The sequence below is a fragment of the Pezoporus occidentalis genome, unplaced genomic scaffold (genome assembly GCF_034315485.1).
Source record: "Pezoporus occidentalis ecotype Australia unplaced genomic scaffold, CSIRO_AGI_Poc_V1 ctg44, whole genome shotgun sequence".
NCBI lineage: Eukaryota > Metazoa > Chordata > Aves > Psittaciformes > Psittacidae > Pezoporus > Pezoporus occidentalis.
The window spans coordinates 2278600-2302975 of NW_026915769.1; the positions used below are offsets into that span (position 1 = coordinate 2278600).

Sequence of the window (24376 nt, forward strand, 5' to 3'; positions counted from 1 at the left end):
CTTTGAGGAAAGAAGTCCTTTGTATTGCTATTTGAAATGGGAAGAGACCTAGAAATTACTGATGAATTTCCCAACATTTAATTCTTCTTCCACCCTCTGCTGATTAGAAACTGGGTTTGTCCAGAGTTCGCTATAGCATCTCCAACTGTACCTTCCTTTTGTTTTTTTTTTTAACTTACTACATTTCTAGGCTGCTTCACTTCTGCATAGGTAAGAAGGTACACTGGGTCTTTGCTAATTTGATGTATAGTTCTATTTGCTATCTGCTTAGAAAATAGTTAATTTTTCCCTTTCATTAAGGATTTTGGGTTATCAATTACTAAGAATTTATGGCAGCTGGGAATCTGTTTTCAACCCACTTTTCTTACCAAATTTAGGTCATCCATTCTTGTATGTGGCATAGAGCTAAACACCGTAGTCTCTTAACAGCATTAAACCAGACCAGCTTAATTAGTGTGTCTGCCTACTGTCTCATTCAGGGATTTCATGGAGGACTGCAGAGTTGCATTTGATTTCTCACAGAGTTAATGAATGTATGTGGTACCGGAAGGTAAACGTCGAGGGAAATTGGTTGGTGTAGGGAGCTTTCCCACTTTAATCAGAGCTGGAAAAGGGAAGGAAAAACAGCAGCACTGCCTAGTGTAGATAACTCTTGTCTCAGATGAAAGTTTTGTGCCCTGGTGTGGCTAATTCTGTAGGGACAAATGAATTAATCTTCCTCGGCCTAGGTTTTTCCTTCTACCAGGTAGGTAGAGTAGTGCTGATCTGCTTTATAAAGGGCTCAAAGGACCACGAGTAAAAGGTGTATTGTAGCACCATGATTTTGGCTGTTGTTGGCATTCTATTTTTATATGCAAAGAAAAGTGCCCTGTGAGTCGCCCCAGATGCAGACTAGCAAACGGTCATGCCACACAGCGCCATGAAGAATGATCGTATCTTTTTAATACTTTCTGGTGTTTCAGGGGTTGCAGGGTTGCATGTTTCCTGCATTTGTATTTCTGTTTATTTTAGCCTCCAGCAGGGACCTAGCACATAGACAATTAAGTTCCTGTTAGAACTGTGGTTTCGTTTTAGCAGCAGTCAGTACTGGGCTGCACAACTTCCCTCTTGCGTACTCTGCATACGTCACACTGCCCTGCATGGAAGCCTGCACCTTTGGTGCGGGATACTGCAAGCCTGGGAAGCAGTTCCCTCTCCCCATAAATTTCATCACGCCTGCTGGGACAAGATCTTAGAAGAGTTTCTGGGAATTACTGAAGGAGAGAACAGTAAGTTTGGGAAAATGGACTCGTTGGGGTGCTTCTTTTTAAATTTTATATATATATATATTTAACTGTAAGACTTTCTGTGTCCACTTGTATTTGCTTTGTGTATCTTACTAAGACGACATCCCTTCTGATGCTAAGGAGCCAAAATAGCTCTTGAAAGGTCTGGTACTAAACAGGGAAGTAAAAGTAAGTTTTAAACTTATGTATTCTTTTTTTTCCCCCTTTTTTAATAATAGTTTTCTGAAGGCAGAAATTACTCTATTACTATATTACAGATATTACTGTTAACATTCCCACTTAGTTTTTGTTCTGTCCTTTGTGCAATCTAGTTAGAAAATTCATAGGAAGTGTTTTTGAGCTAATACAGAGTAGGGCTTTTGTCTTTTCAAACAGGAAATAAAACAGTTGAAATGATTTGGTAACACCGGTAGGTGCCTTGTGTATATTCTACAGCTAGTTTGTGCACCAGAGACTACTGGTAGCTTATTAGTGCTTTATATTGTTTATCAGGGATATCTGGGAGCCAGACTCTGTGAAGTAGTAAAAGTTGAGTTGACACAACTAAAGAATTGGTTGTTTCTTTGGTATTTGTGGCATTGCAACATTGTGCAACAGTCTAGCTCTTGATCTGAGAAAAATTCACTTGTTGGCTGCCTTAGGTGGTACAGGAGAACTAAAACACCTCTGTGTGTTTACAGACAAGCCTGTACACATCTATGAAGTTCTCAGATAATGAGGACCAAATTATGCTATTTCATAGAATCATAGACTGGTTTGGGTTGGAAGAAGCTTGAAGACCATCTACTTCCAACCCCCTGCCATGGGCAGGGACACCTTCTACTTGACCAGGTTACTCACAGCCCCATCAAGCAGGGCCTTGAACACAGCCAGGGATGGGGCAGCCGCAGCTTTTCTGGGCAGCCTGTGCCAGGGCCTCAGCACCCTCATTGTGAAAAATTTTTCCCCAATGTGTAATCTAAATCTCTAATTTCATTTGAATAATCAATAATTAAACCCCAATTTTATTTAAAAATGTCATCGTGAAATGCTTCTACAAAATGTATTCAAGTGGTTGTCTCCTACAATGATCTCTTCTGTATATTACTCTTTGAAATGCTACTGTCTAGGACCGAGTCTTGCAGTAATGCAGCTTGCCACATGAAGGACTGCTTGCAAATGCTAATTATTAATAATAAGCAATAAGTCTATTAAATGTTAAGGAAATGCAGTTCTCAGGCTCTGAAATGGCTGTAGGAAATCAATGTTGATAAATGTGAGGTAAAACACATGGTTGGGGGGGGGAATCAATACTAGCTCTACAGGTAAATGATGGGCTTTGAGTGGTGTGTTGCTGTTTTAGGAATAAGGTCTTGGGGATATAATAGATAGTTCCATTAAAGTGTCAACTCTGTGCTCAGCAGTGATCAAAAAAGCAAATAACATTAGGAATTAGGAGGAGAGGAGCTGAGAACAACATTGTGAATACTGTGGTGCACCTCTCTAAATCTGGGCAGGTCTGATTCCCAGCACTTCACCAAAGGCTGTGATAGCACTGGAGAGAGTTCAGGAGAGGGCAGGCAGGAAGATCAAAGGTATTACAGACTGGTTTCCCTGGGAAGTATAACTAAGATGAAGGCTTTGCTTCCTCAGGTTTGGAAAGAGGTGACTGTTGAAGGTGTAGACATACATATCTACTACTCCATGCAGACATATAACTTGAAGTAGTAACACAGTGACGTGAAGAATGAGTCTGTTGGTCTTCTTTGCACCGTGCATAGTAGGGACCTTCAGGGAAAGCTGGAAGGTGGCATGTTAGAGCAAGCAAGAAGGTGGTAGGGCTTCATGCAAGGTAAAGTCATGATCTTTGGGTCCTCACTGCTGAATGGTGATACACATATTCAAAGAGTGAATGGGAAGTTCATGGGAATTAAATATGTTGGCAGCTTCTAAATACTAGGATGCTGATTTTAATGTAGGAAGGCTGGACTGCAGGCTATTGAAGAGTTTTAGCAAAGTACCTGTGTATGCTTGCTTTCTTCATGTTTTTTTTTTTCATCCTAATTTTCTTCTGTAAGAGACTGGATACTAGACAAGCTATCAGTACTAGACAAGGTCCCCAGTATAGCAATTTTAACACTCTACTGAGTAGGACACACAGGTCTGAAGCCTTAGAGGATATTACCTTATGCTATTGCAAATTATTAATTTCAGGTCTTTTCTTACAGGCCTCCAAATTTTATTTTAAAGAGTGGCTTCTGATGTTTGGGTTCCTTGGCCAAAAAGAGACCAAGGATCCGGCAGGCAATAAACATTGCTTAGGTGTGTAAATAGTCAAAGGAAGTAAGAGATGCACAAGTTGAGTTAGTGTAAAAGGAAAGCTGAGTTAGTGTAAGCATTGGTTTGCACAGACAATTACAGAAGACTTATGAGGAGGACTTCCTAAGGTGCAACAGCTATCAGAAACCTAATTTCAAAGTAAGTTGTCCTTAGGTTGCTCTGTATTAATTAACTTTTCTCTTTCAGTTAATTTCATTTGGGTAATCTTGGGTAGTGCAGCTTTTCCTTAGGCACTAAATGACCCATTCTCCTCAATTTTACCAAGAACCTTTTTAGAGACAGCTTTCAGTTTTGCAGCCACCGTAATGAAACCAATTCTCTTGTGACCCTTTCTCCTGGTGGTTTGCTGGGAATTTTGTGCCTAATTTGTTTTACCAGATTGATATGCAAAAGCATCCAATGGCTATTTTCTACCAATATTCTAACTGAAAAATGCAAGTCGGGGAGCCTTGAGAGGCAGGGCTGCTGATACGGGCATCTTGGGTAGCCAGTAGGTGTCCTCTCCCATGTGAACCTCTAACAAGGAGCATCTCACATTCTGTTAAAAAAGAACAAGTAGAGTCAGCCTTCCCTCTCCTACAGTGGCCTCTTTACTTTCTCTGGCTTCTGCTGTCCTCCAGTGCAACTCCTAGCTGGGTTGGAAAACTTTACCCATGGTTTTGGGTTTGTTGACAAGACATTTTCACTGTTGTTGTACTGTGTATTGCCGTTCTGCTTTCATTTGAGGACATCTGGGTTGGGAAGGAAAGTCATTTTGCAGTCTGTGTTTAAAATAAAATAATCTTTAAGAAGCCATGCAACTTCACCTAACATAAAGATGGGGTTGTCTATCCAGAAACATGCCGTATTTCCCCACAGCGCTACCAGATGGTCTAATAAAGGGAACTGCTTATGTTTATAAGCTTGTCTCAGTAACTTAATCTACTGTATTCTTCACTTAATACTTCTTAAGTATTGGTTATTTTCATAGCAGATATCCATTGATACCTTGGAAGTGAAAGCTTTTTAATTTCAATTGAAATAGGATTTTACTAGTCTAATTCAGATGAAACGGAATTAGAATTAAGGCAACTTTTAGGACTTTTGAGGCTTTTTGATGATTAAGAGGAAAAAGTCTTTTTAACTTCTTTTTTTTCTTTACACACATTTCAATACATTTTCAGACTTTTTCTTTTAAAGCAATCCACCAGTGATGAAATAGTAACAAAAAACCCCTTCAGTTTATTTTATTCTTAGCACCGATTTTGATCTTTACATGCCTTTACCCATGTTCCTTTTCCCCATCAGTTTTACCAGTTTACCGTGAGTGAGAAAAAACAATGGATCCAGACTTCTTAAATGCGTTTACACAGCCTGCTGCAGTTGATCAGTTCCTAGCTGAGAACATCATCGCTCAAGGTATGTACTTTATGAACTAGGACAGGAAAAGGTCCAAAGAATGACCTGAAGAACCAAGGAGAAAATGTGCAGTACAAATGAACTGTGTATTTTTCAGCAGTGGTCCCATGGTTTTATAAGCAGTGGGTAAGATTTGTCTGTGTTCTTTGGCTGCTGATTCTCTAGAGGCAAATCTTGAAGGAGCAACACCAATTTTAGCTGTTTTTTTTTAGCTGAAATTTAAATTTCACATATAAAGATCTGACCAAGTTTGTTTTCCTCTTTCCAGAATTTAGTAAGATCTGTGTAGATCTTACTTATTTGAATTACATTGAAGCATAATTTCCAACATATACCATTTTCTCATTCATAAGTTAAAATAAAAAATGTCAGTGTTGCTACATATGGCAAGTAGCAATACTGGGTAATACTAAACTGATAGCTGATTTTACAGGAAACTCACATTAGTCATACTTGAAAATTGTAATGGATCTTGTTTGCTTCCTTTCATAGGGGAGAAGAAGAAATTCATAAAACCATCCTCAAGCAACAATCCCAAACTGGAAGAATTAAAACTGGTACCGTTTCTTTTACTATATTATTTAACACTCACCTTAAGTTGTTTTAACCTGTCGTATTAATGCTAAACCCTGTAAATTACACATCTGTTTGGCCTCAGTTCCCCACTCTTTGTGGATGGGGATGCGCTCTGCTTTTGGCACTTGGACTCCACACAAGTAAACCAAAGCTTCAGCTTAAGCACAATGCCAGGATGGCTGGGGCCATACAGAACCAGGCTACAAATGCCTGTGTCACCCAAGAGTGGTCACTGCTGTATGTAAAGTGGAGCGTAGATTTAAAACCTGAGTTTTATCTTATATGATACCTCTCCTAACTTGGGATGTGAGCCACACTGGAAGTACCGAGTTGATACTTCATTGTAATTATAGTGTAATAGCAATAAGAATCCAGCTGGAACTGTGACTGAAAGCAACCCTATATCAGCATTTACTGTGACTAAATAGATGTGTGGATACATGGAAGTTTCCTTCCCTGACCCCATGATACCAAGTTTTAGGATTGCTGTGCTGATTTGCATTAGTCTTCTGTCTTGTCTTCTACCTCCAGTGGCAGCTGGCTCAGCTGCAATGCTGCGTGACAAGGATAGCATAGAGCAGAGGGAAAAGGGATGACGGATGTTCAAATCACCAAGGATTCAGGATAAAAGCTTTCAAGTTGTTGTATAGTGTGTTGTCTGCTTGAGGTAACTGTGAAGAATGAATCCTATTTCACAGGAAAGCATTTTATTTTGAAAATCTCCCCTGTGTATTCAATCACCGTGTTTCTCTAAATGGTACAGCCCAGGGGAAGGCTAGCATACTGATATTTCCTGGAAGAAAAGTGCCATGTCTCTTACGAGACCATCACTTCTTGTATTATGGAGATACTAGAATTGTTATAAATACGATGTAAACCAGCTTAGGCTGTTTGCTGGTGTGTGTCTATTGTGGCATTCATAAATCCATAAATATGTGCATTTCTTGATTATGTTTTCTTAAACCTTTGTGCACATTTGATGAAAAAGATTTGATTTTTGTGTCAGCCTTTCACAATGTTTTTATACAAAAGACAAAATCTGAAAGGAGGTGCTGCAAAATGCAATTATATTGTCTACAGAGATCCTAAATTTGTATCTGCCAAAAATGAAGAGCTTTCCTCAGTTTATGAAGATTTTTGTGAACTTCAGTGCTTGTCTGTCAGAGACTTGCCTGTCAGAGACTCCTGAAATGGTGTTCTTCACTGTCTCATTTTTTTTCTTTGGATGATGAGGAGGTGGAAATTGGGTCCCAAGAAACAAAGTCCTCTGGGTGCCCATTGGTACCACTGGTTGCCTTCTTAATATAAAGAATTCATTGCTCATCCAGAGAAGAGATTGGGATGTGGGAGGACAGGGAGGTATCTTCAAGGGAAGCAAAGAAACTTGCTTGGGAGAAAGATGCTGTTCCACTGCACTTTTGTTTTGAGAAAGCTTTGGGGAATTAAGGAATGCAAAATGGATTGCTGTAGTTACTGTAAGTATCGAACTGTACCTAAAATAGAAGATAGTTGCATTTGAAGGTCAGTAGGAAACTTCTTTAGACATAACACTCTGCAGCTGAGTGGGGCCCCAACAACTGAACTGAAAGCCAAGTTGTGTGAGCTGCAGGCTGTGGATGTGGCTGTTTAAAGCCAAGACAGTAAACGAGTGATCTCAGAGGTGTATACTCAGCAGTGCTTTCTGCTTTTCCAACTTCCATCTGCTTGTGTCGTTACATTTGTGGTACCCCTCTATCACTTACACATCTAAGGTGTCAACAGGTCTTAACCTGTTAAGCAGCATTAGTTGAGGAGCATGGCTTTCTGCACTACAAAATTCTTGTTACTTCTCAGCTGAGAAAATATATTCCAAACACTTTGACAGCTTCTCAGTTTAGGCAAGTGCCTAAAGTGCCAGGCCTTGTTTGTTTGGTTTTTGTACAGTTTCAAGCTTCTCAGAGGTATTTTATGTTTCCAACCTGCTTTTTACATTTTTGTTAATGTTGGCTAAATTACAGGGGTCTGCTGTGAATTTTCGCCTCTTGTTTACAGCGAGTGAGAAGGGTGTTACCCACACAACAAACCCCAGACGCTCACTTGTAGCAATAATAGAAAGACAAGCAGTACCCATCCCTTTTCTGGAAGGTTCTTGTTAACAGCTGGCTGTGGCTACTGCTTTTCAGTTCTGCTTCAGCAGGTCACCTTCCATTTCTATTGACACATGGATAAAACACATGCTTGGAGAAGTGCAGAGGCGCTCCCTTAGTCTCCCATGTAGGAGCACAGACCAAAAGGAAGGGGCTGCAGAGGCAAGGGATGTAACTGGAAGGTGATTTCTTTCCAGCTGTAGATAGCCCTTGGCTTCCCAGGCAGCTTCCCCTTGCAAAGGCAGGAAGGATATTGAAAAGGGTGATAGGAAGACTGCCACATAAGAAAGTGAAGTAAACAAAATGCTTCCCCCCCCCCCCCCCCCCCCCCCCCCCCCCCCGAAGAGTATTTGGAGACAGATTAGGACAAAATTGCAGAAAGAGAAACAAATAGGAGAGGGAAGAAAGGAGTGCTAGTAACATAGATGATTACAAGAAACAATGAAGAGATTAAGTGAAGCCACTTGTCTTACAAACTTTTGTTTGACTGTTGAATTTGTGTGAATCCTGTGACATCTAATGAAGGCGGGGGTTGGGAAAAGTACTTTGCAGCCTCTTTCCTGAGGGAAGAGGGAGTAGGATCTGTCTCTCCACCTGTATAACTATTTCTACAAAATTCATAGGAATGTAGTTTGTGAGATGTCTATTTCACTTGAAAATTAGGGAGCACTAACTGATACTTTGTTTCCCTTTAAAAAACAACCAAAAAGCACAAAGGAAGTGGAGGTTGAAATCAAATCAAGGTGTAAGATAAGGGACTAATGAGAAAGGTGAAACACAATATAGCACTGAGTGCTGTACTCTCTAAACAACAAGAATATAATTGCCAGCTACTTTGTTTTCCTTCACAGTTATTGATTGACTGGATTAACACAACTCTGAAAGAGGAACACATAGTAGTTAAAAGTCTGGAAGAAGATCTGTATGATGGGCTGGTACTTCATCATCTCTTGGGTAAGCTGTTGTTCCCAAACACATCGTGGAGTTACTTCTAGATCAGAGAATGAACCTCACAAATTGCAATCTGCTGGAGTCTTACTTCTCGCTAATGGAGAAAGCACTACACTGGGAGCCATCTCTGATTATTGCAATTCTGAGCAAATGCCTGATGATCCACTATTGGTTTTATGTAATTAATTTTCTTCAAAGAAAGTCTTTTTACCTGCTAGTTAACATAATAGAAAGGTTAACTTTGAAGTGTGAAATTACAGTGCTTCCAAATGGAAGGAGGGCTTCATAAACCAGGAGCTCGAAGGTGATTTCTGATGCTACCAGAAGCATTGGATGGAATCAGCACTATAATTAATATGTTTTCCTTCTTCTTTTTTTTTTTTAAAAAAAAAGGAAAAAATAGGTCTAAAGCAGTGGGCTAGAATGGGAACAGATGGAAATCTAATAGGCTCTCTATAGTATGAAGTGCTTGTATAAAAACAGGACCTTGGAGCAGCCTGTTCTATTTCTGTTTCTCCATATCTCTTGTTTCTACTTAATTTTTCTTCCCCTTTTAATTTTTTGGGGGATATATTTCAAATCATATCTCTTTTTCACTAAAGCTGAGGGCAGCAGCATGAGCAGGATTGGCTTATTTTCGCAGTTTACTTGCCTGAGCAACAAGCTGGGATATCTTCTATATATGTGAGTTGATGTTGCCTGTGTACACCATTTACAGGAAAGATGCACTCACTGGATTGCTGTAGCTTCTACTAGGAAAAGGAGGAGCGTGGAGTGCTAAGATGAGGGCAAGTAATGACTTGAGTCCTCTCCCTTTTTCAGAGTTTCACTGATTTTATTGAGGCTTTCAGAAAGCACAGGATGTGGGTCTGTGGTGGAAGCTATTAGGTGGTAGTGAAAACTTAAAATGAGAATTTGTGTGCTTTTCTGTAATTTTATGTTTATTTTTTTTTCCTTATGGTGGTGTTGAAATACATCCTCCTCCTTCCTTTGGACTCTGTCAAAGAAAACCTAGGATCTCTCAAGCTGGATGTTGACAAGATCGCATTAACAGAAAAAAAGCAGCGACAGAAACTCTCTGTGATTCTGGAAGCTGTGGCTAAGTGTTTGCAACTGGAAAAAAGTCAGCTGAAATGGAGTGTGGAATGTAGGTGCAGAATTGAAATTGGAGAAAATCATCCACAACAGGGCTTCCTCTGCTGTATGGCTGCTGTGAGGCAAAGGGGTGCCAGAACACTGATTAAATAACCTGTTTTCAATTACCAGTTGAATCAAAAGTGAGACAGGACTAACTGACCCTGACTGCATCATGCAAGCCACATCCTCTAAGTGTGTGGCTTGTGAACCTTTTCAAGCGCCTCATCATTCATGTGTATGTCTCACAAAAAGGACTTTTAAGGTGTGGTATTATAGAAACTGCAGTCTGATGTTTCACCTGTGTTATAGCCATCTTTGACTTTGGGATCTTCTGCACAGGGAGAATTTATGACATTAAAGTGAATTTATTATATTACTTGTGTTGCACACTAACCATTGTTTTCTTTCTTTACATGGAGTAGCTATCTTGATAAAGGACTTAGTGAGCACACTGCATCTTCTGGTTGCAATAGCGAAGCACTTTGAACCCAACCTGGCCATGCCTCCGAGTGTTCAAGTGGAAACAATCACCATTGAGGTAATTATAGTGTAAATATTTGTTACAGTAGATCCTAGAGACCTTCTATCAAGACTAATTTGCTTACAATTAGGGAGAAATGTGTGTGAAAAAGATATTTGTATTCTGTGAACTGTGCCTTTTAATTTCAGTTTGTTGGTCTAGAGTATAATGTTCTCGGTTCAAATGCTGTCTCTTTAAAAGTTAGAAACACTATGCTGGTTTTTCTCCTTGATCAAAGGAATGATCCAAACACAAAACAGCTGTTGATCTCTGTAAAAAAAGGAAAAATAAGAAATTCTGCTGTTAGTATCTCTAAGTGTTTTAAAGTAGAAGCCTGCACTCGTAAGTCATGACACTGGTATAATGCTGAGGGCTTATTTCTTTAGGGGAGAGAAGTGTTTACTCCCCTTCAATTGGGGTCACATTTTGGTATTTTTCTGTACAAGCTGAGATCTACATGCTTTCTTCCTCTATTTAGTTTCTTAAAGTCAACTCTGGGACTTTAGGAGAACATCAGATATTCCTCAATTTGGGATATAATTGCAAAAATGTGTTACAGTTTTAACAGAGAGTTTGCAAATCATTGGTGTAGGGAGCCAAGTGCATGGTCTGTATGGCATGACCTAGCACTCTTCCCTCTTTGGATCTGATCATAACTGGAACTGAAATGAAACATGCCTTTGAGTTACCTGTGTCACTTCAGGAGGTTTAAATGTACCCTGGAGGGACAGCTTCTTCTAGGGCTTGGTTCTGCAAAGGTAGCTGTTGTGGCCCCAACCCAGCTGAGCATTTCAGCAGAGAAGTGGTCTCTCTGATATCTAATGGGACCCCAAATTGTGAATTTGGAGCTGCCCACGCTCCTGTCATGTGGGTCTGATCTGTGACAGCCCAACCTTCCATCTAATGCCTTATGGGCCTGAGAGTGCCTCAGCAGATGCTGGTGTGAAACTGCAGCATCAGAAAGGGCTGTTCACCCTGAGACAGAGAAGGGGCAATGGAAACAACAGGGTTGTGGTAGTGAGCTGATCCCCCATAAGGAGAAATCAATACCTTCGATGGGAAAGGTAGTCATTAGGTCAAAAATGAGGAAAGCTCCTGAAGGCACTGCTCAGAAGAGGGGCAAAGGCAGGAAGGCTGAAATGTTGAGAAAACCCAAGGCAGACCAGAGAAGGCCTGGCCTTTCTGCAACACGTGCCTGCAGGAAGGACCTGTCTTGCTCTGGTGGGGCTGGGTGCCCTCTTCTTCAGTGACGAGGAGTCGCTCAGCTTGTAAACAGAGAATGTTTTTCACTACCTGAGAAAGCAGTGAAAACCAAGGACTTTTCTGTGATGAGATGTGTGCCAGGTGTCTGAATAAAGTGGTATGCTTGCCCATCCTCTCCTGTCTCTTTAGGGTGACAGCTGGATTGAAGCTGTTCTTTTGATACTATGTGGAGTACTAAGAACTATATACAGGAAAAAAAAATGCAAGAACATAAGCAGGTATCCCAGATGGCTTCAGAAATAGTAAGAATTTCCATCCTAAATATAAGCAACCCACCAAACCTCTGCAGGGGGGATTCATCGATGGGTTGCAGGCCATGGTATGAGGTTATTATAAAGCAGAGATGACCACCTCCTGTCCTGCAAAACTGAGAAATGCATCAAGCTGCTTTGTGCAGGCAGTGATTTCCTTTATGTAATGTAGTATAATCAAGACTCCAGGCGAACATGCCAGCCTCTGAACTTCACCAGCTGAGGGACCATGTACCTCTCCTTCAGCTTCCTCTTATGGGGAAGTAAGTAACTTATGTTTGAAGAGTAAAGAGAGCAGAAGGGAGCAGCAACCTTTCAAACTGCCTGTAGCAATTGTACTGGACTTCTTGAATAAATGCCTTCTGGTAATCATTTAAGGGAGCAAACAGGTCACGAAATCCTCATTAATGGTTACAGGGTGGGGTTTTTTTGTGTAACAAACCCAAAAGCATTTATTGTCCTTTCAACAGAACACCTCCAGAGGATTAAAGACAGCAAATGCAGTGGAATATATCACAGAAGACAAGTAAGAGGGGATATATCTGGTTTTTACATTGTCAGTCAGAAAGGAAATACTGTGGGTTTTTTTCCCCTTATAAAAAATAGCTGGGGATCGTGATGATGAAAAAATGCATAAACCCAGGTGTGCATATGTATGCAAATTGTTTCTCTGATTTCTTTCCTTTTTTTTTCTTTTTTTGCTTTTCAGATTTGGTGTTATGGTATAACGCCCTTCTTTACTCTTTACATAAAATTACCTAAAATAATGTGTATGATCATTTCTGAGGCTTAGTGTTTGTCATAACCATGGAATATAATAACAATTATTATAATAAAAATCCAGTACTGTAAAATTACCTGTCCCAGACTAAACTGGAAATTTTCTAAAGCCACAGTGGTTTAAATCTACTTTTATTTTGTTGCTATGGTGTCATTAAATAAAGGTAAAGGAGACAGGTCTGTTCTTATTTTACTGTGAAAGAAAAGACTGAGCTTGCTGAATTTGAAAGGTATTGTCATTATTAAAGGATTCAAGTAGCAGTATCCTATTTATATGTTGAGGAAGTATGGATGTAATTTCAAGAGCGAGAAATGGATTTGCCTACTATCTTTTATGTGATAGAACATCTTCAAATTCTACTATCATGAGCAGCATAGTGGAAGAGAATATTATGGGTTTGGCTTATTATAAAATAAGTGTTTGTTGGTCTGTGGGCCACTTAAAACCTCATATACTTCCAAGAGTCTACACAGTTATACAGTACACTTAAAAATGTTAGAAAATTACTCTGACAAAAAGCTAATGACACTTTGTACTGTATCTCCTGCTTTACAAGATAGCTGATGGCCCAGATAAGCTTTGCTTGTGAAAAAGATTAGTTCTGCTGAATGCTGTTTCTAATTCTTGCTTTTTATTGCACTTTTAGGGAGAATTTAGAAGCACAGCCAAGTAAGTACGGGCATTGCCAAATTCAGTGTTTTAGTGTTATGTGCTATTCTATACCACATTACGATCATTTCTCAGATAAAATCAGTATTGCTGCCACTACAGTTAATAGAGATTCATGGATTTCTCCTAGTGCTTTTTTTCCAAATGTCTTCTGTTAATGTCTGTTCATATCAACACAACATAGTTCAGAAATTGGGTGGTCACTTTGCCCAGGATTACAGACAACAGATGGGAGGTGAGACAAGAAACAGTTGGTTGATGACCCAACAGAGAAGACCTGGCTGGGGGGCAAAGTATGTCTTGGATTTACACATTGACCTCATTCACTGTTGAAACTATTTATGAGCATAATGTCTTGAGAATTGTGTGTCTTGTTGCTACCACTTTCAATGTAGTTTCCTTTCTGTAGTTTGCAAATGAAATTCTGAAGTCTGCTGGTGCTTGACTATGGATGGCAGCTCAGTAAAACCAACATCCCCAGAGCGTTTACCCTAAGGGCTTTTGAGGGCTGTGAAACACTTGAGGTGAAAAATGTCCATCTGGGCAGAACCAGCTGAAGGTTGGGGCACTGCTTCAGGCTTCAGTGTGAGCTACTCTTCCTTGCTGCAAAGAATCATGTTTCATCTGCAGTGAATCAAGGCAACTGTTTTAATTCTCTGCTGTGCCCTTTATGTTAGCATTTTCATCCTTTGTAGAGGTGCAGACTCTCTCATTTAGTACTTATTTATCATTTATTCCACTGAGTGGTCTCTAATGTGGGCTGTAATTGTGAAAAAAACCCTCTGTAATTAGGTGTTTCTTCCAGTGGGCTGATTCTGCTGCGAAGAGAAATCTGAAATTCACTCTTCAAAATGCTCCCTCTCTCCATTTTTTGACACAGCTTGCTTAACAGAGAGAAATCCCAAAATCGTGGCTCCAGAAGAGGGCTCTCTAGTTTGTAAGACTGTTGAAGGTTTCAGACTGTTGCTCAGTGTTTTGTTTGATGGATTCAGCTATTCTCTGACGTTGCTCCTGCAGCAGCCCCCTAACAGGGAGAATGGAGAAACCAGAGGAAACCTTTTTGCAGCGGAGACTTCTCTGTTGCTGGCTTCTGGGAGGAATCTTCCTTAAGCAAAGCTGCCTTCACTTTCCTGTACTGTTGAAACTAGTTCTCCATTTAGTTATGCTTCCAGAGTGCCCTTGATTTTTAAGGATGTTTTGAATACCTTATTCATGCTTGAAGCAGAGCAGTCTTATGGCCAGGTTACTGTGAAGAGATGTGTCCTGTTCTTGCTAAACCTGGGCAGAAAATGGAGGTGAGGGTGGGCATACACAAGGATTTCAATGAATCCCATTTCCTTGGAGATCTTTAAACTTGTGCTAGTTCTCTGTCGCAGCACTGCTGACACTGGTTTAGTGCCCTCTTTTAAACTGGATGGCAGCACTGGTTATTTTTGAGGTCTGTGAATCTGCAGAGTAAGGGCAGTGTCTCCAAACCCAATATCAAGTTTGTGGTTTTTTGAAGGAAAGGAGCTGGTTTGCTGCAAATTTGATGCAACTGATGTTTATGTTAAAATGTATAGCTTTCTACTCAGCTTGCAGTATTTTATCCCAGAGGTTCAGGGTTTAAAAAAAAAAGAATAGGAAAAGAGGTAAACTGTAGAGATGCGGAACTTAGACATTACTCAGGCTGGTGGCAGCACAAATCTTGAGAACCTCTGCAGGCAAAAATTACAGAGGTGAATGAAGTAAACTTTGTTCTCTGATGTAGTCAGGCTGAAGGGAAGCCGCTCACCCTGTCCTCTGAGAAATACAAAAGCAGGAATTTTCCCCATCTCCCTGTGGCTCTCTTCCTCCTTGACTTATAAGGTGTGAACCTTCTGGAGCCACTTCAAATCTCTGATCTGACAGTTATTCTGAATAATGACAATTAATGTTGTTTTGATTCAGAAGATGATGCCTTTGATGAATTATTTAGCTGTGCTCCAGATAAAGTGGATGCTGTAAAAAAGGTAATTTACTTTTTTAATAGACATCAAAATTTGTAAGGTAAAACATAATTTTTTTTCAATACTGAAAAAGAAGTTATATTTTCTTCCACCCTCTCTTCCCATTCTGTTTTCTTTAGGTATTATTGCAATTTGTCAACCAGCATGTTGGAAAATTAGGACTAAACGTGAAAGACATCAGCTCTCAGGTAGCCTGCTCTAAGCTGCATGTTAACCATGTTTTGTCAGCTGTCAGTGTTTACTCTCACCATTAGGATTCCTCCCTTTTGCTGTAGTAATTTGAAACATGGCAACATAACAATTATTTCTAGCTTCAGGTTAAGATATCAGGCTTCAGTCTCTGAAGTTTCTAAAGCTAATGAGTAATGAAAAAATATAACTTTGTATTGAGTGGTGCCTTTGTAATGCTATAGAGGGTAATTTTCAGAGTCTGCCCAACTCCTGTGGGTGCTCTTTCTGTCAGGATGGAAATAAAGGTGTTCTGACAATTAAACTGAAAGCCAAGCTGATTGCTGGTGCTTAACGATTTTTAATGCTGGATTTGCTTCACGGTAGGAAGACCTGATTTTCACTGCATCCCATCCTCTGACTTGGGATAACCACCCTGGGTGCTGATGCAGAGGGGCACAACTGCACCTCTGCTGTCCTCCTCCACTGCTGCTGCCTCCAGGGAGGGTGGACAGCAGCTCATGCAGAGCCAGGGAGTGCAGCATCCTCCCTGCACCTCTCCAGGGAGTGAGTGAGCTATGGGAGATGAGCTCAGGGGTGTCCCTCGTGGCTTTTTCATTCTCTGCTTCTGCAGACATGCATGCAGAAATCAGCTCACTGATCTTGCTTTACTCCAAGCATTGAAAACCTTGGTGCAGGTGCAGTCCCTGCCATTTATGCCACGTGGATGAAAAGCGGATCTGTGCTCTCATGCCCTTCTGGGTTTTCCTGGTGGGTAACTGTGAGAAAGGAAGTTTCACAAGTGTTTTATAATAACAAACACTTACAGGCTGCCCAGGGGGTTGTGGAGTTTCCCTCTCTGGAGACATTCAAAACCCATCTGTACACGTTCCTGTGCAACCTGCTCTAGGTGGCTGTGCCTTGGTTGAACCAGATGGTCACCAGAGGTCCCTTCTAACCCTAATGAATTTGTGATTCTGTGAAATCTCAGGCAGTAGGCACAATTTTCTTTTATTTATACTTACCCATTTGTTGCTTGTGGTTATCTGTAGTCTCTTCACATCTGGAATAGTTTGTTTTAATAGCTGTGTTTTTACAAGGTCTTATTTTCACTAACATGAACTTGGGAGCCTTATGTAACTAAATGCGAAGTTCACTATAGAAGAGGTTGAGGGAGCTGAGTCATTAGGCTGTCTGCTTGCCAGAGTACCGTTTAAATTCCTTTATTGCTAGAATGGCATTTATCAGAGTAACTTACTAAAAGCCAATATAATAAATAATATTAAGATCATTCTTCATCTAGTTTACAGATGGAGTTATCCTGCTTCTGTTAATTGGACAACTGGAGGGTTACTTTCTGAATTTAAGGCATTTCTTCCTGACTCCAGCCAGCAGCATGGAGATGGTAGGTTGTTATTTAGTTGCTTAGAGCTTGAAGCTTCAAACGTCTGTTTAGTGCTTCTGTATGTCAGTTAAACTAGAGCTCTAAATTGCTGCTGCTGCATGTGAAGTCTTAAGCATTCAGCGTTTGCAGGACAGTGGCTTGGGACAGTACAAACACATGCAGTGCATGTTAAAATACCTTGGAACAGGTCAATATCGTCTTCAAAGTCAGTTGTTATCTCACGGGTGGCACACTATTGTTACTTGCATTTTTTGGCAGAGACATGCTTCTGAAGCCTTCTGGCGAAATACAGAGGGTCTGTGTGGTGGGGAATTGGTATGCTGTCTGTTACAAGTCTGTCCTGCAAACAACATTTTTAAGTGGATGACACCCCTTCCATATCAGAACTGGATCTCTATAGGTTTCCATAGGATATCCTAAAAATATACCTTAATCAAGACATGAACAGAACATTTTGAGGGCCCCCTATGTGCTTTGGAAGCTCTCAAGAGTTTACATTTTTTCCTTTCCCAAGGCTGGGATCTGTAACCTGCCCAGCCAGACTAGAGGTTGACACCTTTTTCAACCTCTACCAGGCAGATTTCATCGTTGCTTTAAAAGAACAAGCTGGCAGCAGCCAGATGCCAAATGCCCCCACCACAGTTCTGGGGTGTTACCTATTTTGAAATATTTCAGATATTTTCAAATTGTCTCCACTGCAGGCAGAGATTTTTCATGTGATCACTGAATAGCTCTGAAAATCTTGAAACCTGTTTTTCCTGGGTTGTATTCTGTTAGATCTGTGAAGGTGAAACTTGTCAGATCCTTTTTGCTTGAGAACTGCCAGAGAAGGGAATCTCTCCTCTGGCGTGGTTTGCATTATAGATTCCTTGCACAGACAAGACTTTCATCTGATTCCCAACCTCCCTGCAGTTAATCTTCCTGGGCAATATTTATTTGTAATGAAAATTCTCAGAGGTCCTGTATTAATATATAAATACTCCTGTGGAGTTTTTCATCAAAGCATTTGAAAGCACAATTGCCTGAGGCCTGTGTTCAAATTCTGTCAAAATCTGTTGCTGTCAGTTGAGTGTTTAAGGTATTAGGAAAATCCAGATTTCTTCAAATCTAAGAACAGGGAAAATTTATTTTGAAGGGTTGAATCAAACAAAATCAAAACATTTCCCTGCAGTTATTTTTCTTCCCTTTCTCCTCTTCCACTCAGTTTTCAAACTTTTTTCTCTAGTCTGTTGACTTGGAAATAATTTTTTAACATTTCCATTAACATAGAAAACCTTTTATTTTTGGTTCAGCTCTTTTCAAACCTCACAGATCTTTTTCAAGAAATGAGATACCCCTAAATTTCACTTACAGATCAGAGCCCTGACTTCATAGTTCTTAACTTGCACATGCTGGTCATATAATGGGGTTGGGTACTGCTTCAGTACAATTCTGTATGTCCTAGTAATTTCATTTTAGCAATGTTGCTTCTGTGTACCGGACTTATTGTTGAACAGTTTGCCAAAGTGGTATTTACCATTTGTTTCTCCTCTGATGTTCATTGCCAGATGAAAAATGAGATGACAGTGTAACTAAAAATATTGAGAGACCATAGTTCAACTGTCATTTGTACACAAAATACGTCTTCCAATTCCCCTGGGCTTTCTAACTCCCTGTCATTTTAGACATTAATTGGTACTGTAAAGTATGAAAATGAAACTTTTCCTGAGATTTAAAACATGTCACTTGTGTTATAAAAATGGTGACAGCCACACGCACTGTTGTGATCGGTGCAGCGCATCAACTTTTCTTTCAAGCTGAAAGCTTGTGGTTGAAAGCTGGTACGTACACTTCATGAATCACAAAGAGGGGAAATTGGGAGGGAAGCAGTGATTCTAAGGAGGAAATAGAAACAAGAAATAAGGAGGGCAGTAGCCCACGTTAGAGAGACAGGAGGGGTGAGGAAAGCAGGTACAGAAATCCAGGAGGTGACTCATCTAGAAGTGTAAGAAGACAGCAGTGTGTAGGTAGTTTGTTGCAGGGTTTTTCAGTGTTTATCACCAAAAAATTAGGTTTACAAGTAACTGTAAAGGAAGTCCATCTCTGGGCACTCCTGTGCATAGAAAGTTGTGTATTCTGAGACAAAGAGTATCTTCACAGAATAGGTCAGGCTGCAGTTAAGGGTGAACTTTGCACAGTCAGGAGACGAAGATGATGATGATGGAGGGCCCCTCTGCTCATCAAAACTGTGTGAGCTTGGTACTTTTGCCAAAACAGGCCCAGAGCTGAAAAACCCTAAAAGTCTTGACTTCTGTCCAGTTGTAAATCCTAGAGAATTTTCCAGCTCTTCTGAGTCTGGAAGCACAGGTGGATGAAACAACTTATTTTTCTAGGTTTTCTTTCTTCGGTGATTATCAGTATTTCTGTCTGAAGATTTATTTTGAAATCTGCATCTTGTTCCTTGCAAATGTCACACACATTACAGGGAGGGAAATGTGCCCCTTTTACCTGTGATGGTTCATTAATGAAACATTTGATTAATTCATTCCAATCAGAAAATTGTGTAGATCTGTGTGAGTTTAAGCTCACCTGATTGATTGCTGACTATCAGAGGAAGAAAACAAGCCTGAATCCAAACTGACGGTCTCAGTCTCTTGTAAACCCTACAACCAGGTAAAAAAATAGATCTATTGCTTCACTTCAGAGCACACAGTTTTGCTTGGCTTATGCTTGGGGGACCTATGTGCTTATTGTCAAAAGATAATAGGCAACAGCACAGCAGTAGTTATGATGTGCCTCCCAAAGGATGAATTGCTCAGTAGCCTAAGGAATGTATGAAGAGACAATTTGAAGTTTGTTCAGGCACTGGGTTACTTAAAAGATGTGTAGATGTGGCATTTAGGGACATGGTTTAGTGATGGACTTGTCAGTCCTGGGATAACAACTGGCCTTGAAAATCTTAAAGGTCTTGTCCAACCTAGATGATTCTGATTAGAAGAAAGGAGCTTCCTAACTACCATCCAAGTAAACAACTACTCTTAAGCCGTTAGAAAGTATTAATGGGATGTAATATTACTTAAAAAAAATCATTCATGACTACTGCATGTATGTGTGATGCTGCTTTTATGTGGGGAAAGTAGAGAACAACCAGCCTTCATTCACAGATGTGTGCTTAATTTCTCATGAGTAGTATTAAGGATATCATCACTGTTGTTACTGTGTATAGACATCTTTATATATTAAAGCATAAACTTCTAGCTCACAAATATTAGCTGATCAGAAGATTTGCAGTCTTTATAACTGAATTAAATACAGAGAACTTTTTCCTTATGTGTTTTTTGTTTGTTCCAAATATGGAAAATGTATGAACATTGTTAAAGAAATAGAAATAAATTCCATGCATCTATTAGATTCTGAGTCTAGCCTGTTTTCCCCATGGAAACATCCATTAACACAAGACTTTCACATGCAAGGTCTATTTTTAAATAAATGGATTCTTCTGCCCATCTCATGGGATACCTTTTGTAGGAGACAGATTTCACATCCAATTTTATATGGTAATTGCTAGATATTGTGAAGAGCACTCCATCAAGACAGAGGAGACGGATATGAGTACATATTTATGAATCGGTATCTTCAGCTACTAAAAAAATACTTTTTAAAACCTCCTGGCGACTGCACTGCTGGGTGGAAAATATTTTCTGTTATATTGATCTTTCTCTCTTTCTCCCATCAACAGCTTCACAACGTTAACCTTGCACTGGACCTGCTGGCAGATGGAGGCCTTCTGAATTTTTCAGTGAACTCTGAAGGTGAGTCATGACATGCAAACTTGTCTGGAGTAGAATTGCTAATATCCAGGCAAAAGTTAGGGCAATTGAAGGAAGCAGATTCTGCAGCATGACACTGACACATTTCATTTACGGCTGCCCATAGCTCCTCATTCAGAATGAATTGTAATAAATCTGAGAATCGTTTTCAACAATATTTCTATACTAAAAATGTTGACTGTTATAGGTTTAGTAATTTTGCACTAAACTTAAACTATTTAGTAGGTCAGTATTTGTTGAAGATTTCAAACAGAGGCAGCTCCTAGGGAAATTACAGCAACTGAGCTCGATGGAAAATTATTTTTCTATCTCATAAGACAGTGCACTAAAACCAAGCTCATTTCATATGGGGAGAGACCTTGCAGAATATGTCCTGAAAATCAGAAACACTGATCACTCTCTTCAAACCCAGAAGAGCTCAGGGGTCAGTGTCCTGACTGTGAAATTCATAGGTTTTAAGTTTCTCTTCTGCCTAGTTCAGACCTGGGGGCTGAATCTTGATCTCCTGCATCCAAGTGAATGCTTTCATCACTAATTCAATGTGCATGCATGCTTCTTTTGGATGAGTCTAATTTTCCAATTGAAAAAATGGTCCAAAGACAAATTTCTGACCAGCTCCTGGTTGAATGAGAGACGTGGTTATGTTAATGGATGGTGCTGTGACTGCTTAGCCTGACCCTTTGCAGGGGACATGACCTGACCCCATCATTCCTTCATCAAGCTCAAAAGCTTGTTGAATAAAGAAATAAAATCTTTACTAAAAATAGGAAACATTGTCTCTTTCCCTGCTATTCATTTATGAACAAGTGGGTGCATGTGTTTAGTACATAACCCATGGCATCATGGAAAGGTAGAATTTTTGTTTTTTCTTTTGTTTTCTTTTTCCACTAATGCTTTGGTGATGTCGGCAATTTGTATGGTGGGCATGCATGAATTGTAGGCTTTTTGCTGTATTGCATAGAGCTAGGAGTTTGGAAAGCTATTTACTTTAACTTTGAAAAGAGTAATCTGCATGAGCTCAGATCTCCATGCTGAGATCCACCTTTTGTATGAAGAGAGATAAACCTATGCTTTCTTTCCTTCCCTCTGGCTATTCTGCATTGCCTCAAACACAGAATTGATCAGTAAAAGAAATACTGGTGTGAGCACCTGCAGATACTTTAGCTTCACTGGGAAAATCCTCAGTTAATGATTGACTTTAGTATGATTTAGGGATACTTATTACAGCTACACTATTTAGACTTTACTAGTGTTTCATTATTAGTCTTTCTCCTGGTGATTTACAGCACTGTAAGAACAGTAAAACCTCTAAATCAGTTACCCTCTTCCATTGCAATTACTAAATACAAGAGCAGTTGATTTAGCCGAGAGCGTGGAAGCTGAAAACCAAATGTAAAAAGAACACAGCCAATGGCAGTGAAACATAATGGAAACGTTACAACCGAAAAATAAAGTATCAACTAATTCCCAGTATGATTCCTGCCATACAGGAATCTTTCAAAAATAAAATTGCAACGCCCTAAATGATCCAATCTGTTCTTTGCTAGTGAAGAATTATTTCTTACTATGCATTATTTATCCTGTCTTCCAGCAAAACAATGCAGTGAAATGAACTTGTCCTTAAGTTCGTTTAATGAATAAATAATTTTTCTAGCTCTGTAGTTCCTGGTTTGCTTCTTGTTACAATTAGGTTGTCTAAGTTTACTTTATAACTGAGGAAAGGTGGAAGATTGTCTTTGGCAATTGCAGTCTGTTTCTATTCCAGGAATTGCTAATGCTTCCCATCTGGTTTTGTTGTTTCTGGTTTGTGTATCCACAGATATCGTGAACGGAGATATGAAGACTACAATGCGAATTCTATATTGCTTGTATTCCAAATACAAATCCAAGGAAACATGAGGAGCAAGGCCAAGATCTTGGGCTTTGTTTTTTGTTGTTTTCTTTTTTTTCCCTAGCATGTCATGGTCAGATTTTTGGATTCCCCGCTCTGTTTGCCACTGTTTATGTGCATCCACGTGTCTGACACTTGCTGTATTAACATTGTATATGCAAGTATGTATTCATGCAAGTTTTCACGTAAGCCTGAGTAACTAAATATGCGTGTGTCCGGGGCCAGTGTATTGTGTAATTCTGTGGCTGTAGCTCTTGCTACAGACCCTGTCTCCTGTTCTGTCTGAGCCCCTCTAATGCTGAAAAGAAGTGCATTCTAGGCTCTGCAATCTTTGCTTCTGGAGGTGAATTTGGAAGCTGTAATTGCAACCTCCCCGTTTTCCTGATTGAGTGATTCTAGAAACTAGAGAGTGGAAAGAGCCACCATGGCACCTCTGGGATGAGGAAGATTGCAGACACACTTGAAATTCAAGTTCAAAACCCTCCTTAGACAGATGGCCAGCTGTTCTCAGACAAGAAGATATGGATTTGATGCCATATGCACAGGTAGCAGAGATGAAAGCTGAACTTACCAAGTGTCTGATAAAGTTCCACCGTCTGCCTGCTTAAATACGGAAAAGGGACTCAAAGCAACGTGCTGTCATGACACTGTGCTGTAACAGAGGTCTCCTGCACAGCTGTAGAAAGACATCCTTGTTTCCTTGCTAAGCTAATGCTGAACTGTGGCCAGCCCCAGCCTGTTGCAGCCCCAGTGTAATGTCTGAGTAGCAGGAATGCTGTGTCAAGCGTATTGCAAGAATGGCTAACATGACCATGCTTTCTCTCCAGTAAGAGATAGATAGATGCTGTCTTTGTCTGCAGCTGAGGCCATCATGGGTGGGAGTAGTGAAACTCTCAGCTTCTGCCACTTCTGACAGCATACTCATGCTGCTTGGACTCTAAAACCCCTCTGAGACTCTTGGCTGGATTTGTTCAGCAACTGTCCTTACGTATCCCAGCAGCTCTCTCTGGATGCAGTGAGGCTAGTTGCAATTTGTGTTAGCTGTCACCCTCTGTCATTGTTGGGGATTTTAAATCAGAACTCCTTCAAAACCTCCATATGTTTCCTTGACCTTAAAATTATGTCATGTTTGTGTTGCATAAAGCTTGAGATCTAATAAAAAGTTTTGATATTATTTTGGCTTCCATCTAAACTTATATAATTTCCTGTCGTCAGTGACTCTGACATTAGATTTCTGATCTGATCCTCCATCTGTGTGTTAATGGGAAACCAAAGCTTGCCTAGTGCGAGGGCTGACATTTACAGATGAGAATTTGTTGTGTCTACCTGAGGATGACATGGCCTAAGAAAGATCCTTAGATAGCAATGCTGATAAGTCTTCAAGTCCTGCCTTCGATAATGGTAATACTGCGCAGCTGCTGGAGGAAAGGATTCTGCAAACTGCCAAAGCCTTCTCCTTTTTGCACCAATAATTACCTTGTTATGTTTTTACAGAGAAAAATCCAATATGTGGTGCCAATGTGCTGCAAGATCAGCTTGCTTCCCTAGCAAATGTTGGTTGTGTGCGCTGTTTTGAGTGATTTAAATAAAGAACACTTGTCTTTTTCATGTGCGAGTCTCCATATGTGTCTTGCTTTATTCCTTAATGGGCATCAAACAATCAAACGGGAGACATGAGAAGTGTGTTCTTGCTTCACAGATCCCTGCTGCTGTTGCTGTAACGTGGCAAGCAGATTGTAGAATAAATCATTATTGAACAGATAAAATGGGGATGTGGCTTGTGAAGAGCAGTGGTGAGAGGGTAAAAGGGCATTTGGTGGTGATATAAGTAACAGCAT

At 40.1% G+C, this 24376-nt stretch overlaps 1 protein-coding gene across 2 annotated transcripts; it reads left to right on the top strand.

Annotated features, from left to right (window-relative positions):
• Positions 1-990: 990 nt before the first annotated feature.
• PARVG (parvin gamma) lies at positions 991-24149 on the top strand. Of its 2 annotated transcripts, XM_062634889.1 has the most exons (14): positions 991-1268; positions 3494-3743; positions 4902-5003; positions 5496-5560; positions 8557-8659; positions 9663-9803; positions 10216-10331; positions 12298-12353; positions 13255-13277; positions 15207-15268; positions 15385-15453; positions 16737-16838; positions 20557-20629; positions 22467-24149. In XM_062634889.1, exons 3-14 carry the CDS (start codon positions 4925-4927, stop codon positions 22544-22546), a joined length of 969 nt encoding a protein of 322 aa, XP_062490873.1. In that variant the 5' UTR covers positions 991-1268; positions 3494-3743; positions 4902-4924; the 3' UTR covers positions 22547-24149. The 2 variants fall into 2 exon arrangements, with proteins under 2 accessions (XP_062490873.1, XP_062490872.1); XM_062634888.1 differs by lacking the exon at positions 3494-3743 and having other exon boundaries at positions 994-1268.
• Positions 24150-24376: the final 227 nt, after the last annotated feature.